Source organism: Protomyctophum parallelum (assembly GCF_964188405.1).
Source record: "Protomyctophum parallelum genome assembly, chromosome: 21".
Taxonomy (NCBI): domain Eukaryota; kingdom Metazoa; phylum Chordata; class Actinopteri; order Myctophiformes; family Myctophidae; genus Protomyctophum; species Protomyctophum parallelum.
Window position 1 is genome coordinate 25,374,660 of NC_139713.1, and position 17,966 is coordinate 25,392,625.

The window sequence follows — 17,966 nt, forward strand, 5'->3', positions numbered from 1 at the left end:
GCAGCAACCGGTGCAGTGCGCACAGCCCCGCGCCACGCATCAGAGCGCATGATGGAATGTGTGAGCATCTCCATGCCGTCCGTGCTCGCCAGCGGAGTGCAAACTCTGTTTCGGTGGGTGGCGACGAGTGATGATCGTGTGTATTTATATACCACATGGTGCATAGGCTATACGTCAACTGCCTGACTGACTGACTGTCTGACTGCCTGACTGACTGCCTACCTGCCTGACTGACTGACTGCCTGCCTGCCTGCCTGACTGACTGCCTGCATGCCTGCCTGACTGCCTGCCTGCCATGCCTGCCTGCCTGCCTGACTGACTGACCAAGGGCAATTCACTGCACATAGGCTACTGAATGGCAAATACAGTGAAGATTATCCGATATCCACAATTTGTATTCTAGGCTATACAGGGCGATATAGTTTTAAGCAATATGTTTCGTGTCAACTCTTACATTTAGGCTATCAATATACAGCATAATATAGGTTACAAAGACTTGGTTATGTGGACAGTTGGTTTAGTTGTGTGGTTTAGTCTGTTTAGTCTGATGTTATCTTATCCATGTGAAACAGAATCTATATATAATTATCAATAGTTTATAGATCATACTGTACAATACATTACCATGCTGAGGTTTGGATCAGCACCATGGTCAGCGCCGGTGTTGCTCGGTGCGAGCGTGCTGCCACCTGCTGTTGGCAAGCCTATATTCATTTATGGAGTTGGTCAGCCTAATCCAATGTTTTCAAAGTGGGGTTCAGCCGTTCAGGGACTCTTGCGGGGGTTGCAAATGGAGCCTTTCCATAACTTGTGGGTGTTTAATCTAGCTGTAAACTAGCCTTGATAAAACTGTCTGAAGGCCGTCTTGATCCAGGGCAGGGCTAGATGTAAGCAAGATGAAAACGATTGCAATTAAATCATTAAGAATTGGTGCTACTATTAAAAAGACTGCATACAGATTGAAAGTGCGGAAAGAGGGAAAGTGCCCTATTAGCTCTTAAAAGAGCCGTTGTGTTGTGTTATTATTTTGCCAGTGGGTTCTTCTGCTCCTGTGCACCCCCGGAGTTGACGCCACTGGTGCCCAGTACTCTTCATTTTAAGCATGGAAAACTTGCCTGTATTTATTTTGGTCCAGTTGACTTTCCGTAGCTGCTCTGTTCCAGTGACGTCACCACCTGTGTGTGTGGAAGTGAATGATCACAACTTGATGTTTTGTTTTTTTAAAAGCCTTTCTCTCTAGATTCCCGGTGGTTTTGGGAGGATTACTTTTAAACACCCCGGTAAGTGACTTGTTGTGTGCACGAAGAAGACGTGTCGCCCTCGTTCTTATTGTAACAATCTGTTGTGATCTTTTACCCTCTGCACAGGTCTTATTCCACCGTAACGTATAGACCGATTCCGTACCGGTTTCATGGTCGCAGCCTACGTATTTCCTGTAGGCGGACTCGACGTAGCTGCGGGGGTAAAACCCTCACCAGGCGCACCTCTTCCACTACAGTGAACGGCAGAGTGACTGATGTTAGTTTGCCTCAAACTTTACTCCTTTACCTGCTTTTTTACTAACACTAACATTACAAAGATGCCCAGAACATCGAGATGAACCTGTGTAGTTTATGGCTGCTCCAACAGTAGTGGCAACATAACAAATAAAATAAAACGGAATGTCTAATATCCACCGCGATGGCTGAGACCAGAGCCATTGAGTAATGGTTGAGACAAAGCAGTGAAGAATCCTGCAAGATACATAATTTCAGTCTTACCCAATACCCAATCTTTCTGTTTTATGAACACAAGGCTGCTGTATTTTATACCTCATACTAAGCATTTAAAGTATGAGGTATAAAGTACAGCAGCCTTGTGTTAATAAAACAGAAATATTTGGTATTGGGTAAGACTGGCGTTATGTATCTTTCACTGCTTCGTCTCAACCATTACTCAATGGCTCTGGTCTCCGCCATCGCGGTGGATATTAGACATTCCGTTTTTATTTTATTTTTATGTTGCCACTACTGTTGGAGCAGCCATAAACTACACAGGTTCATCTCGATGTTCTGGGCATCTTTGTAATGTTAGTGTTAGTAAAAAAGCAGGTAAAGGAGTAAAGTTTGAGGCAAACTAACATCAGTCACTCTGCCGTTCACTGTAGTGGAAGAGGTGCGCCTGGTGAGGGTTTTACTCCCGCAGCTATGTCGAGTCCGCCTACAGGAAATACGTAGGCTGCGACCATGAGACCCGCTACTGAATCGGTCTATAGGGCTAGTGCGCACCGAAAATAGCAGATCTACAAGCTCACTGCCGTCGGTGAGCTTGTAGATCTCCTATTTTTTGCGGGACACCGTCTAAGTCTAAGAAGTAGACCTACCGTATTTTACGGTACATCGGGCTTTTGCTTTTAAATATAGCCCATAATACAGGATCCCTCGACTCGACCATGCATCATTTATAGCTTACTTTTAAGTTATTGTTGCCACAAATATGTGGCAACAATATATATATGTTCGCAGATGACTCAGCACTGCTGGTCTCGGGACAGGAACAAACTGCAGGTTGAAAAGACCCTCAGCTCTGAACTCGGTAGAATCTGCACCTGGCTCGCTGATAACAAACTATCCTTACACCTGGGAAAAACTGAATCCATCCTCTTCGGATCAAATAGTAAACTCAGCAAGGCAGATGGCTTCTTGGTTAGAGTGGGTGACAATATTATCACACGAAAAGATCAAATTACCTACCTAGGTTCCATCCTGGAGGCCAATCTTTCCGGTGATAAAATGGCCACCAACGTAATCAAAAAAGTCAATCAAAGAACAAGATTCCTTTACAGGATCTCCTCACTGGTCAGCAAAAACACCTTGAAGACCTTAACAGGAGCCCTCGTACAAGGTTTCTTTGACTATGCATCCACCTCTTGGTACCACAGCACCTCAAAGGCCCTTAAAACAAGGCTCCAGACCTCTCAAAACAAACTGGTCAGGCTCCTACTTGGCCTCACCCCCCGAACCCACCTCACCCCTGCCCACTTTGACAGGGTGGGATGGCTTAGGGTCGACGACAGAGTACAGCATCTTGCAATGGGTCTGGTCCACAAGATTCGATAAACCACCAAGATACCCATGTACCTGTCTAAATACTTCCTTAATGTAAACGAAGTCCACACCCACAACACCAGAGGGAGTGCAACAAACCATGTACAACCCAGATTCGGCACAAACAAGGGACTAAATTCTTTTCGCTCCTATGCCACCAAAATGTGGAACGCCCTACCAACAGTCATTAAGACATGTGAATCCCTTGACTCCTTCAAAACCGCTCTCAAAGGGCACCTACGGATGGCTGCATTTCGAAACTGGCCTCTGTAAAATCTGAATCCCCCCCCCCCCCAATTTCCCTCACTGTATATTGTATCTTTTCCCTTTTTTTGCTCCCCATATGATGAATTCCTGTTCTGTTCTTTACCTACAGAGAAATGTCTATTTGTATGTCTCTAAATGTTTGTATGTCTTTAAATGTTTTGATGAATTGAAAAATGTGGACCCTGTTGTAAACAAGTGTAATGCTTAATTGGGTATTCGTCCACTCACAGTTGACAGTCTTTGTATTGAGTTTGTGCTTAAAATGTACTGTAAATTCTACAAACTTTTAATAAAGATTTCAATCAATCAATCAATCAAAGCTTTAGGATATGTTATTCCACTGGTTCTCAACTTCTCAACGTCAGGGTCCGGGGGACCACTAGCCCTGAAACATGACTGCCATGAAGAACCATGACTAGGGGACCACCCATATACTCTAAGGGACCACCAGACCAGTGGCCCAAATGGACTCTTATGGCCGGGTGACGGGTCTGTTACACATTTAGTGCCGGAAGTGCATCAAAATAGAAGCTCCGGGGTGCCAGAGTTGTCTGATCATAATGGAGTCTATGTATGACTCGAAACTGGATAAGGCAATGTCTGGAATTGATAGAGCACGCATTAATTTATTCAAGGCTGTCTGAAATTGAAGTCCCCAGCTCATTTTCCCATGCCAGCTTAATAGCTGATGTTGTAGGTAGGTTTGCTACTTGAAATGATTCATAAAGATGTGACACCCTCACGTCTGGTACTGTATTATTAAGAAGGAACCTATCTAGGGATGAAGGTGTATAAATTGGGGGTCCCACCCAGAGATAGAAATGCCAATAATAGGTCCAAGGCCTAATGCATGTCAAACTGGGGGTACCTGAAATTAAAATGTTTGAGAATCTCTGATGGAGCCGTAAACAATCTTCTCTCATGGGGGTCCCTGGTAGCCTGACACTCAGCCTGAATTTTCATTTTGTTTCACTCGCTTGAACATATTTCTTTAATGGGCGTGGCTAGCGATTCAGGGGCTGGAGCCAGGCTAGGTCCCTGGCTTATCTTTTCAAAAAGGGGGTCTGTTGGATAAGCGTCAATTTGGGGGTCCTTGACATGAAAACGTTTGAGAACCACTGCCTCAGCCCATTAATCATGCAAACTTAGTTACCCGGGTCATTTCCTCGTTCTCATGTTTTTGTTGCAGTTCAGGCTTTGCTTGTTATTTAACCACAAGATTAAAATGTAATGGCATGTCATTTTAGTTTACCTGGTATCCTATAGTTTCAATGTAGCCTACAGATTATTATATTGTTAAGACTGATGCTAGGTTATTGGTTTATCCTAGTTTACCGAGGCACTGCTGCACTGTCTCTATGCATTTGATGTGTGTGTTACTGTTTACCTTGCTTATCATTTTAAGTCTCTCTTCTTGAATTGTTTTTTACTTGTCAGCAGTTAGACTGCTGAACAAGGGCTAAGTCTGATGACATTGAACTGAATTTGTGTTTTAATAGAGACTGCTTTTTATAATTCTACTCGTACATTCATTACTTATTCATTTATTTATTATGCACTCACAATTATATAATGCAGATTAGACATATATTATGCACTTTATGCTCTTCTCTCTATATTTTTAACTGCAATGATGAGCCTGCACAACTACGAATTTCACCCACCTTACTTGTAATGTGATGTGACAATAAAGATTGATTCTGCTCTTAGAGCGTCTGCTAAGTGTGTACATTGTGAATTGTAGCCTACAGGTCAGGACCATCCATCGTCGACCGCTTATCCGTAGTTGGGTCGTGGGGGCAACATCTCCACCAGAGAACTCCAGACTACCATTCCATGGAGGGCCTAATAAGTGAGTTGTCCACACTGCGCTGCAGGAGATGTCGCAAAGCCTTCCTAGACTCCTCCTGCCTGCATCTGGTGAGTGACACGTTCTTTATTAGATAAATAGATAGATACCTTTATTATCCCATAAATCAGTCGCCCAGAGCAGTTAAGGTTACAGCTTACAGGTAAGAGTATGAAAAAGAAAAAGTACTGTTGTGTACAGCAAATACAAGGCAAAAGAAAATAAAAAGAAGCATCATCAACTAGAAAAAGTGCCCTTCTGGGCACAGGTCTCCACCAGGTTATCCACAGATCCGTGCAGTTAGAGGTAAAAACACTTTTCGGCCAGTTATAGCGCCACCTTGAGGCTGAGTTGAAATTGTTCATGTGGCATTTTGTCCTCGGCCTAGTGGGAATGTGGGTGCACAATTTCACGGAAATCACGCGATGTGTTCATGATTTGCAGCATTTTGTTTGAAACTGAGCACTCCTGTGAACTTTGGAAGCCAATCTTAACCAATCAGGATGGAGTGTGAGAAATATGAAAGACCGGTTTGGTTGAATGGCTCTAGAGAGACTGTGTACCAATTTGCGTGATGTTTGGACAAAATCTGTAGGTGTGCTGTGCAAAAACCTGTTTTGCACAAAGCGGCCTCCTGGTGGCGCTATAACAGGCCGTTCTGGAAAGTTTGGGGCAGAGGTTCATGGTTGGCATCCAGGGAGTGTGTGTGCAAAATTTGGCATCGACCGGGTTAACGGTGGCTGAGATTAGCTGGTCACGGACGGACGGACGGACGGACGGACACACGGACGGACGGACGGAGTGCAAAACATACTCTCCCCATGCCTTCGGCTGGTGGAGACAATAATACAGAGCAAAGGTAAACGAAGGTAAAAACGAAATAAGGTGTCCATTACAGCCAGTCAGTGCGTAATATGTTATGATAGATTTTTCTTTGCTATGTGTTGTTTTGTTGTGGGTGTTTTGAACAGACTCTGAAGATGAATATCCTTCGGGACAATAAAGATTATTATTATTCTAAGTGTCTCACTGTAGCTTGTCATAAAAACCAAAGAATAACGCTTGATAATTGAAGGTGCTCACAGCGAGAAACAGCATTAATGTTATAGCTGGCCAAGTTACGTGTGCCCAGAAATGTGGCATTCAATTGGCTTTGTAGAATTGGAGGAACCAGGTTATTTTCTGGCGTTTCAAATGTCTGTCCTTCACATACAGTTACACGTGTGTAAGGGCCGATTCATACTCCTATTTTACCGCTGTTTCGGCGCTGTAGTGCCGAAATGATTTCGGCTCGTCAGACATTTTCAGTAGCACCGAAGAGCCGACTTTAGGACGGTAATCCTTGTAACCAAATGGACCCTTATAGATCAAGAGTTACATTATTTTTTAAACATCTGCATTACTAAATTTACAAGAAGTCTACACAAAAACTGGCATTGGCGTTTTACGAAAAAACAAGGCTTCCCGTCATGCACCTGTAACCGACTGTAGTTCAGTGTGAAACTCAACAGTGCCACTTTAGGTCAGCCAGGGGTATTGTGGTACTGAAACAGACATACATACATACATATGGACAGGAATACATAGCTGTGCATAGGAGACGGTGTGCCACCGCTCAAAAAAAGTTTTGGGTCTGAGGCAAAATCTCATCCGTGGCTCAAATGCAGAATAAATAATGGGCCATGGTATCAAAAGGGTTGAAAACCACTGATACCGATGTTTTCCTCTTCAAACAGCTGGCAGCCACAGATGAGAGTGCAGCTTCCCTGTGCAGCGTTTGGCACGTGAACCTTGACAAGCTGCCAGAATGGATACTGACATCTGTTCAACACGTAAGTGTGTTCACCATAGCGGTGGCAACAGTTAATCGAACTTTATTATATAACAACAGATAGCCATCTGATGCAAATGTGAGTAGCCTTTCCAGATCGGATCAAAACATGTTATACAACTGAATTAACGTAACCTATGTGTTTTGTCGCTTGCCGACAATTAACGTAGGCTACGTTTTTCGGCGGGATAACTGTTAATAAACAGAAGGTGCATTTGCACGTTGGGATACCAATTTCATCCAATCAGGAGACTCATACAGGATGAATAAGTGAAATTACAAGTGATGACATGAAGAAAAGAGCAGACAGAATTGGATGTAGAACACTATAAAAGTGTTAGCTAGAGTTCATGTGGTTAAGGTGTTTTGTGCAAGTGAATGCAATCCAGTGTGGCAAATGACTGTTTTAGTAACTCTGTCTCTTGTGGCCTCTCTCTTAGGCCCAGTGGACTGTGGGGAAGTTGAACTGCCAGAGTTGCAGTGCTCGTCTGGGCGGCTTCAACTTCATCAACCACGTCAGCCGGTGCCCCTGTGGCCAGATGAACGCCGCCATCCACATCAGCAAGAGCCGCGTGGATCTTGACCACAGACACTCTGTCCAGCCGAGCAGGCCCGGCAGGCGGCAGGGAGAACAACAGGGCTGTCTGCGGGGCCAACAGCAAGGCGCATGTCGCCGCAACGAGCAGGACGGCCCACAACTCCACAGGAACGTATCGGCTGGATCACAGTTTGGCTCTGCCGCCGGGTCCCACGTCGTGAATCCTCAGACACCCATCATCACGCCCCATGCCGGGGACTCCTCACGCCGGTCGATGGACGCCAGCGAGGCGGCGCAGTCGCTTCTCCTAAACGTCTCCTCAATGTCCAGCGTCTCTTGTGGGAGGAGGTGCATGTTAGGTGACGACGCCTCCTCAAGTGGCCCTTTGGATCCGTGCCCGGCATGTCCTGCTGTGGACAAGACGCGCTCGATGAGTAGGCCTGTCATAATTGTTACATAAGCTTGTAGTCGTGTCGTAGATCAACTGTTTGCTATTTTGTCAATTATTTTGGAAGGAAAGAATGATTAAAAATGATTAAATATGTCAGTGATTTCATTGTATAGCGGTAGCCAATTTAAGTTATTTGTCTTATCTGGCCAAATGTGTAATCGGGACAGCCCTATCGATGATGACAGGGACGGTCCAATGTGTCCCACGTACGTCGCCAGCGGCGCATCGCAGAGCGCAGCGGATTGACGGCGTCACCGATGACGCGTTGGACAGCGTTCCCCGTCGTTGGGCCGTTCCTAGAGGTAGACGCTCCACGCTGGATCAGGAGCACACATCGTCCACCACCGTGGAGGGTGTCGTCGTGTCCTCGCCCATGTTCCTGCGAGGGACGACCATCGCCGACAGCATCGGGGAGGAGGCGGGACACGAGCAGGAGGAGCAAGTGTTGGTAATAATAAGAATAATAATGCTTTTTATTTATAACTAACTACTAACTATATTATAGTTATATTATATAGCTAAATTATAGTTATAGTTTTATCAAAGAAAATAAAACTTTATTGTCCATTAAATTTACATAAAATGGAAATTTGTGTTTGGCACACCGGCAGTCAGTTACAACAATAAAACATTACATAAAATAGCTATATTATTATAGCAACTAACTATAAAGTACTTGGGTGAAGGATGGGTTAACTTTCACCAAGGGAACAATAAAGTTAAATGAATGAATTAATAATAGTCATTTATCTTCTCTTCGCATTGTACCAAGCACCTTATTTGTATTTTATGGTGCACAATTTCCAAAGCTCTGCTCTTCCACTCAGCCCCAGCAGCAGCCCTCTGGCATCTCCTCAGCGGCACCAAACAGGCTGAACAAGAGGGAGAGGAACCGTCTGAAGAGCTACAGGAGGAAGCAGAGACGAAGGGAACGCTGGCTCCACAGTCAGCTGGAGCAGGTGAGACACCAGGCCAGGTCCTGGTCTTCTAACCAGTGGTGGAAGAAGTACTCACAATCTTTACCTGACACCAGATTCTACAAAAAAACGTATCGGTGGTGCTCAAACCTTTTCATGTCAAGGACCCCCAGAATTATCTGTATTTGGCCGCGGATGCTCATTTGAAAATATGTTGTTCCAGGGACCCCCAGAATTAAATATATGAGGGTTTCTTTAAAGGCCGTATAGGTCGTAGCACGGCACTCAGTGCCACACTATGAGCTTGTAGATCTGCTATTTGTCAATAGCTAAAGTTTAAAATAATGGTTTAATGTGGTTAAGTGACACATTCGTTCCCGGTCTTAACAGGTAAAAGTATCAACACTGCAATGTAGAAATACTCTGTTACAAGTAAAAGTCAGAATTCAAAATGTACTACAAAATACAAAAGTATTGGCTTCAAAATGTACTTAATGTACCAAAAGTAGAAAGTACTATTATGTTGAATGTCCCGTTTCACAAGTTTTGTGATCTTTTGACGTGACACATTGTGAGCTTGTAGATCAGCTATGTGTTTTGTAAGAATAATAATGAATAATATATTTTGTAATAATTATCAAAATCTACAAAGTAACTGTAGTAACTAAAGTCGTCAAATAATTGTAGTGGAGTAAAATTACAATAATGCCTATTTGCCAAGTACAGTACTTGACTACATGTACTTCTAACAACTGGTTTTGTGCCGAGAACGGGGCTAAATGTCACACAAGAATTACACCTTTGCAACTTGAAAATGTGCACTGTTCAGGTTGGTGGTTCTGTGTATATCAAGGGATTAGAACATAGACCGTTGCAGTAGTGGCGTATTAAAACTTAAACACACCATAGCAGCAGTTGATGAATTGTTGATGGCTTATACACATAAATAAAACATACCATACAGGTCCAAGTTCACTGTCTTTCAGCAGACTGGCAGAGTACAGTATGGGGCTTGCCTATATCTTAGATTAGATATTATTGATGGATAGCAGGAAGCTTAAGGTGCTGTTTCCACCAAAAGTGTTTTCTTCTTTGTATCTTGTTTTGTTTGTTTGTGTAAATGGTGATGTGCTTTGGAGCTCATGTCCTGAGTGGTACACATGCACCTCTCCCAAAAGATGTTAGACACAGAGATGCTCTGTGCTAGGAAGAGGAGTGCGCCAGTGTGTCTTTACCTTAGATGTACTGTATTTGGTTGGGAATTGGGATTGAGCAGGCCTTGTCAGTCAGACTGTCTACACTGAAGGGAACTCTGGATGTCTGTCTTTCTCTTTTGTGCACAGCGCAAAAAAGACACACCACAATGACACCCATACTGAGTCTACCACACAGATTGGTTAAAATATGAATTGCTGCTATAAGAATGAATCGCCAAGCATTCTAGATAACATGTCTCTGACTAAAGCCATTTGGATTCTGACCAGAGAATTACAAAATCCCCCCTCTTCTTGGCCCAAGCCAAGGACAGCCATCTACATGATAGGCTGACTTCAGTGTGCTGTTTTCATTTGTGATGTGGGAACTGGGAATGGAATCAAGGATACATATTAGATAGCATAAACACACCAGCTGCAAAATCTCATGGCCAACTACTAAGAGGTTTTCAAACTTTTGTCAAAGTTATTAACGCTATTGTTGTTATTGTTGGTGTTGAATGCAACGTTTTGTGTGCTTGTGCCGGAGCACCACTACTAACTTGTAAATTGCAACAATAGTTTTGAACATTTTAGAAAAGTTCTGAAAACTTTGAAAAAATTGTGCCGACAGGGTGGGTGTGGTTAAACGTTCAGAGACGGGAAGTGATTACTCCTTCAGAGTTCTGTTGTCAAGGGCTTTGTGTTGGCACTACATACTTATCTTAAGTAGAGAGTACGTGCAGGACAGAGAACATAGTGTAGATACAATACATGACTATTGTAGAAAGAGAAGACGATGGAGCAGCTTGGACAATTTAAGCCTTTTTATTTAGGTGCTAGTATAAAAATAAATTACTAACATTTCGACCTATACGGTCTTCATCAGAGTCATGTCATTGCGACAGTAGGTCACAGATTACTATAAAAACCTGTCAGTCGATACGTCAGTCACGCCACCATATATGGCCGCCAGTCCGTTATGCCTCGTGACACGTCACGCCACCATATATGGTCGTCAGTCCCTCACACGTGATTATGAATCCCACCAACGTTCGCAAAAGGCATAGTTTTACTGAGATTAGGGTTAGGGTTAGGTTTAGGTATAGTTTTACTGAGGTTAGGTTTAGGTTTCTGGAGGAAACCGGCCAGCAACTCTACATCTGACATCAAACCAATCGGCTCCATATATGGAGCTGACCTGTTCTGACATGCCATACTGTATGTTGATCCCACCCCACCCGTCCTTCCTCTTCCATGTCTCCCTTTTGACTGATACCTGTCCATTCAAACTCTAGACGGGCCTGCCCCAAAGTTATTAGTGTAGCTGCGCCCGGCAGCCGGCGAAAACTAGAGTTCTCAACAGGCCTGAAAATTAAGGCCCGACCCTACCTGGGCCCTCATCAAACCCTGTACACTCAAGACACTGCCTTTGCTGCCACCCTTAGATCTCCATATGTGGAGCTGACCTGTTCTGACATTCCATAATGTTGATGTGATTGTGACCTCATCAAACCCTGTACACTCAAGACCCGCTCCATATATGGCAGGACCTCATCAGACCCTGTACACTCAAGACACTGCCCCAGCTGCCACCCTTAGACCTCCATATTGATTGTTGATCTGACCTCATCAAACCCTGTATACTCAAGATGCTCCAGATGCTCCATATGGCCAGTACAGAATTCATTCCATAAGTTGATCTGACCCCCCATGCCAAAGCGCCAGCGCTCACCCAGCAGTCTGCCGTCACCCAGGCGGGTACGTGCACGTCTCACCCTCAGGGTGTCTACTGGTGTCATTAGACTCATTACTCTGACCAAGCCCATATGTATAGGTCAACACGTTAGTCATTTATTTTTATACTAGCACTTAAATTGTCCGAGCTGCTCCAGTGTCTTCTCCTTCTTCTAGAACTGTTGCTGCGTCAACTTGGTAGATTCCTTTTGTTCTCACAGAACTATACTTGTAGGGGGAATTATCTTGTTTGAATTTACTATTATAATGTTGAAAAAGGTAGCTACAATTAAGCCACAATTGACAACCAAAATGACATTTTCAACCACATAGCCTATTTTGAGCATGTCATATGGTATTTATTTTTGATACATTTTTAAAAGATAGCAAAAAAAGTAGATCTACAAGCTCACAAAGCATCACACCATGACTATTTGTGTTGTTTGTTAACACCATCGCGTGTGCATGCATGCGTGCGTCCGTGCGTGTGCGCGCGTGTGTGTGTGTGTGTGTGTGATACACAGAATAGCTTGTTGACTGACAGCGAAGAGGAGGACAGAGAAGGCTACACGTGCGCCGTGTGTTTGGAGGTCTACTACAGCCCGTACAGCTGCCATCCCTGCGGCCATGTGTTCTGTGAGCAGTGCCTCCGCACCCTGGCCAAGAACCGGAGCACCAACACCCCCTGCCCGCTGTGTCGCACCCTCATCTCCAGCACCCGCTTCCAGAAAGGTCAGCATCCTCCTCCTCTATAGAGCGTCGCAGTCCCTCCCCCTTTCAGAACAACGAATGGCCCAGGAAATAAATCCCAATGAACACAATGTTTTGGGCCGATCAAATAATTTATAAGAAGAAAAACAAAACAAATAGTGTTGTCTCCTGCCTTTCTTTTCTTCTTTCTAATGATTTGATCGGCCCAAAATATTGTGTTCATTGTCATGATTTGTCACGATCCGAGTTGGCTTTGTCCGCAGCGTAACCGTCTTTAAATAAATTCTTTAAGAAATGCCTATGAGGAAAATAAACGGCGATTTATTTTCCGGGTCTCTCGAGGGGGCGGGACTGCGACACTCTATAGGACCCATGGAAAGTACATATTTGCGGAAAGATTTGAGGCACATTTTAACGATTTTTCAAAAATAGCAGACCTACAAGTTCTACAAGAGCTTGTAGATCTGCTATTTTTCAATAGCTAAATTATAACATAATGTTTAAAACACCAAAAAGGGTTCCCGTACAAAATGGGTTAAGTAAAAGTACTGCAATATAGAAATACTCTGTTACAAGTAAAAGTCCGGAATTCAAAATTTACTGAAAGTGAAAGTACACAAATATTGGCATCAAAATGTACTTAAATTACCAAAAGTAAATCAGTACTCACTATGCAAAAGTAAAAGTACAATATTTGGATCCAAAATGTAGTGGAGCAGAAGTAAAAGTATTGGAAGTTGGAATTACTCAAGTAAAGTACATACTTTCCACCACTGCATATTTGTAATGCTGGTTTTGGTGTGGGACGGAGGCTCCTACGTCCTCCCGCCGGTGGGAGCTCACTGGCAGGTGAGCCAGTAGGATACAACAGTACGTCCTCCCGGTGGGGGCTCCTCACTGGCAGGTGAGCCAGTAGGATACAACAGTACGTCCTCCCGGTGGGGGCTCCTCAGTCCTCACTGGCAGGTGAGCCAGTAGGATACAACAGTACGTCCTCCCGGTGGGGGCTCCTCAGTCCTCACTGGCAGGTGAGCCAGTAGGATACAACAGTACATCCTCCCGGTGGGGGCTCCTCACTGGAAGGTGAGCCAGTAGGATACAACAGTACGTCCTCCCGGTGGGGGCTCCTCAGTCCTCACTGGCAGGTGAGCCAGTAGGATACAACAGCAGTGACAACACAGAGAAATGTGTGTGTAGGAAGGAATCGGGGGCAATGAAAAAGTAAAAAACAATCAGGCTCTGACTACCAAACCATTTGGATTCTGCTCAAAATGCAGTGTTTAGAATGAGAGTGTTCGAGTGTTAGAGTGTTTAGAGAGTTCCTTTTTCTAAGCCATTTTACAGTAGGGATGCCACAGTCTACCATTTGGCGGTCCTTGGCATGCAACAGCCTATAGGAATTAGCGTCACAGCGAATTAAGTGACTTTTCACACTTTTAGACCATATCAGGGTCATCATATGAGCATACCTAACAATGGATGCCAAAACAATGGGAACATTTCCATTTTTATGTATTTTATTTTTATATCAAAAGTCCATAAAAATCCCATTTTAAAACGTGATGTCCAGTAAGAATAAAAATGAAGTTTGATTTCATTCACCTGTTTTATTCCCATTGCTGCTCGTCCGTCCAAACACTGTTGCTTCTGATTACAGAATTACTCGTTTTAAACGTAATCATCACGCTACAATATGTATCTGAAAACATTATAGGTTAGAAATAAGCCACGAGCGTTGCTGACCGTCTCTCTGTGACTTTGTAAACAAACAAATAAGCACCCGCATGCACATCCTACTGGCTCACCTGCCAGTGAGGAGCCCCCACCGGGAGGACGTACTGTTGTATCCTACTGGCTCACCTGCCAGTGAGGAGCCCCCACCGGGAGGACATACTGTTGTATCACATGTAGCGGAGCTCCGTCCAATACCCTGGAGGTATGCGATGTTCTGATTGGTTCAAAACCACACAGCTTTCCAGAGTGAAACTTCAAAATAAAATGCCCGTATTTCACTAGGTTTTTAACACGGAAGTAAATGTGCTTAGTTATGACTGATTTATGTTTTTTTTTGAGCAATCAATATTTTCATATCTATGGAATTAATTATCAGTTTGGACGTTCTGTGAACGAGACGTTTCCATTCCCTTTCAGACCTCAACCAGACAGTGAAGACCTTCTTCCCTAAGATCTACAATGTCCGCAAGCAGACCTTCCAGAAAGCCAGCTGTGCCAAGTGGCCTCTGCCCAGCTGTCGGAAACGCTTCCGGATCTTCTGGGGTTAGATGTGATTTTAAAATACAAACATCTTGGCAGATGTCTTACAGTATGTTCTGGAGCACCAGGAGTCTTCGCTGTTGGGGCAGAGAGAGAGAGAGAGAGAGAGGGGGGCATGGCTGAGTGGTCAACTCTGTTGGGGCAGAGAGAGAGAGAGAGAGAGAGAGAGAGGGGCATGGCTGAGTGGTCAACTCTCTGTTGGGGCAGAGAGAGAGAGAGAGAGAGAGAGAGAGGGGCATGGCTGAGTGGTCAACTCTCTGTTGGGGCAGAGAGAGAGAGAGAGAGAGAGAGAGAGGGGCATGGCTGAGTGGTCAACTCTCTGTTGGGGCAGAGAGAGAGAGAGGGGCATGGCTGAGTGGTCAACTCTCTGTTGGGGCAGAGAGAGAGAGAGATAGAGAGAGAGAGAGAGGGGCGTGGCTGAGTGGTCAACTCTCTTGTTTTGTATTTCACTCTAACCTCACATGTCACTGTGTGTGTGACTCCAGGCTACCAGAGACAAGCGGCGGGGGGGTGGCGCTGGCACATGGGCCAGATGGCGGGGGGCTTCACCCTGGACGCTCTGGACCTGGCCGACATGCGAGGATGGCTCTTCGACATCGACCTGGTCGTCATCTACATCCACTCGGTCAACTGGATCCTGGTCTTCCTGCTGCTTTGCTTCCTCCTCTACTTCTTCTTCTCGTGATGAAGTGCCGACGATCCGCGGCGCAGAGGTGTGTTTTTTAAAGTTAGGGAGTTCTGGAGAGAGACCCCCGGACGAGGCATTAATGAGGAGGACAAAATGAGGAGCAGTTTTAATTAATTCAACTGTCATTCGGTTCACTTGAAATGATTAACAATATTGTCCTAGTCCATTGTTCCTGCCCAACGATCCAACTACCAACGACCTCAGAGGACCCGCAGAATATAAGCATATTACTAAGCGGAGGAAAATTAACTAACAAGGATTTTAGCTCGCAGTGTGCCTGCCCGCCTCTGTATCACAAATTACCGGTGGTGACCTTTCGGACACATCCCGCTTAAAACACGGGAACACACGGGAACACAGGAACACAAAGGATCGTGAGGCCACGCTTTCACGGTCTGTACTCATACTGAAAGTCTAGATCAAGTGGGCTTTCCCTTCTTCTCCATGGGAGGTTTCTGTCCTTCCTGAATGGGATTTGAATTCTCCACAGTGCCTCTGGCTCCCTTCCGTGGTGGGTGTGAATGAAGCCGGTTTGAGGAGGGTACTCTTTGTCACTGTACAGTCCTGCTCAGCAGGACTGCATGTGTTACGTTCTCCTAGTGAAACTTTTCACTGTCAGGTGAAAAGAAATGGCTGGTGCTTCCATGCGTCAAATTAATGTGCTTGTCTGCAGTAAATGCATTTATATAGCACTTTTTATCCAAAGCACTTTACATATACTGCACATTACACACACACATTCACACACCGGTGGTGGAGGAAACCTGCACAGCGGGAGCAATTAGGGGTTCAGCGTTTTGCTCAAGGACACTTCGGGCTCTATTTTCGTTCAAAACAGTAAACAGTAAATAGACTATTTGGGGATTTAGCATTGGGGAAGATGCGTTCCCGCACTAAAGTGGCTATTTTGGTTACCTGTCTAAACCCCTAAAACACAGTGATTAGGTTATGCCTAATCGTTGCCGGTTATGCCCAGTGCTATGAAGCATAGCCTTAGCCCATGGAAGAGTGATGCCTTGAAATCTTACTTGTGCTGCTCACCCCTCTCCCCCTGTGCCGTTTTTCATTTTTTCCTATCGTGCACAGAGCCAAGAACACTCACATTTCAAAGTAGTGCTATGTGATTTACGAACTTCAAGCTTTCATTTGGTATATAGATTGTGCGTGTATGCCGTCTCTGCGAAATGGCATCAAGCAAAACGTAATCGGATTAAACCCCACTTGCTGCGCTATGGGGTGATGAAACTGAACGAGCAAATGGAATCGCACACAATGGCTGGCACAAGTCAAATAACTAATTTGACTAGACATTAGACAATATTATGAACACAATGGACACAAGGAAGTGACAGGCACTCACTTCTGCTGATTATAGGAAAATGACAAAGAGATGCATAGGAACATAAGAAGAGATGAAGCAGCCTGACTCCGTGGACATCTCCATTGCAGGCGCATGGCATGCACCGCTCTATACCAAACTATTTTGGCATAGGGCTTACGGGTGCTTTCAAACTCCACTATGCGCCTTCCCAAATGTGTGTGACCAAAATAGCAATTTAGGGGAAAGCATGCCAACATGCCCATGACCACACCAGACATGGCAACGCTGTTTGGGATGGGTATGTACTGCAGAGGACATACAGTAGGCCTACATCTTGTGCAAAACAAAGTGTTGAAGCGAAAAACATGAAAGAACTAGAACTGCACTCTGTCGAGTGCATACTTGCTTGTTGCGCACTAGTAGGCCATTAGTGCGCAAGCAGAGCGCGCAAGTACTTTCGACCGCTACAAACTGTCAAATCTCAGTAATGACTACTTGTGCCTGATACGGCAGTGGTGCCAGATTACATAGGAGCATTACAACACTAAAACATATCGTCATTACGTCACCATCGAAAACCAATTACACTCTGGCATTGGGTCCTTTAATCCACATCTTTATTACGTCATCATTGAGAGCTAGTTAACTATACATTATACTATATGTTGCTGGGACAGTGTATACGCATCAAAATTGGCGGGACGGCTGGGACGAGTCCCGGGCGAAACTAGTACTTGCGCGCTCTGCTTGCGCAAGTAATTATGTTGTGTGAGATTGGCCCTCGACTCACGGACCCCCTCCTAGACCGTTTGGCCCCTAGAAGTCACGCTGTAAAATATATGTTGGTGTGTTTGCAATCTGAACAATGTGATGCATTTTGATTGAAATTCTAAACACTGGTGTATTTTTAAGAAGTGTTAGAATGAAAAGTGTTAAGCTTGTGTACAGAATGACTGTATGACCCAGACCAGTACACCTGCCCTATGGACGCATTGCATTGACTGAGTAGATACAGCGCAGAATCCTGGGACTCATAGAACCGCAGTTACATGCGTAACTTTCGTTCTATTTCGTCCCTGCTGACCGCCAGAGGCGGTGCTTCC

The 17,966-nt window shown here is 44.7% G+C and overlaps 1 protein-coding gene across 1 annotated transcript; it reads left to right on the top strand.

Annotated features, from left to right (window-relative positions):
* Positions 1–1,167: 1,167 nt before the first annotated feature.
* On the top strand, positions 1,168–14,898 carry LOC310878711 (E3 ubiquitin-protein ligase RNF180-like). The gene is made up of 8 exons (XM_083793078.1): positions 1,168–1,280; positions 5,105–5,273; positions 6,939–7,034; positions 7,474–8,005; positions 8,190–8,470; positions 8,850–8,981; positions 12,394–12,601; positions 14,732–14,898. Exons 2-8 carry the CDS (start codon positions 5,190–5,192, stop codon positions 14,860–14,862), a joined length of 1,464 nt encoding a protein of 487 aa, XP_083649204.1. The 5' UTR covers positions 1,168–1,280; positions 5,105–5,189; the 3' UTR covers positions 14,863–14,898.
* Positions 14,899–17,966: the final 3,068 nt, after the last annotated feature.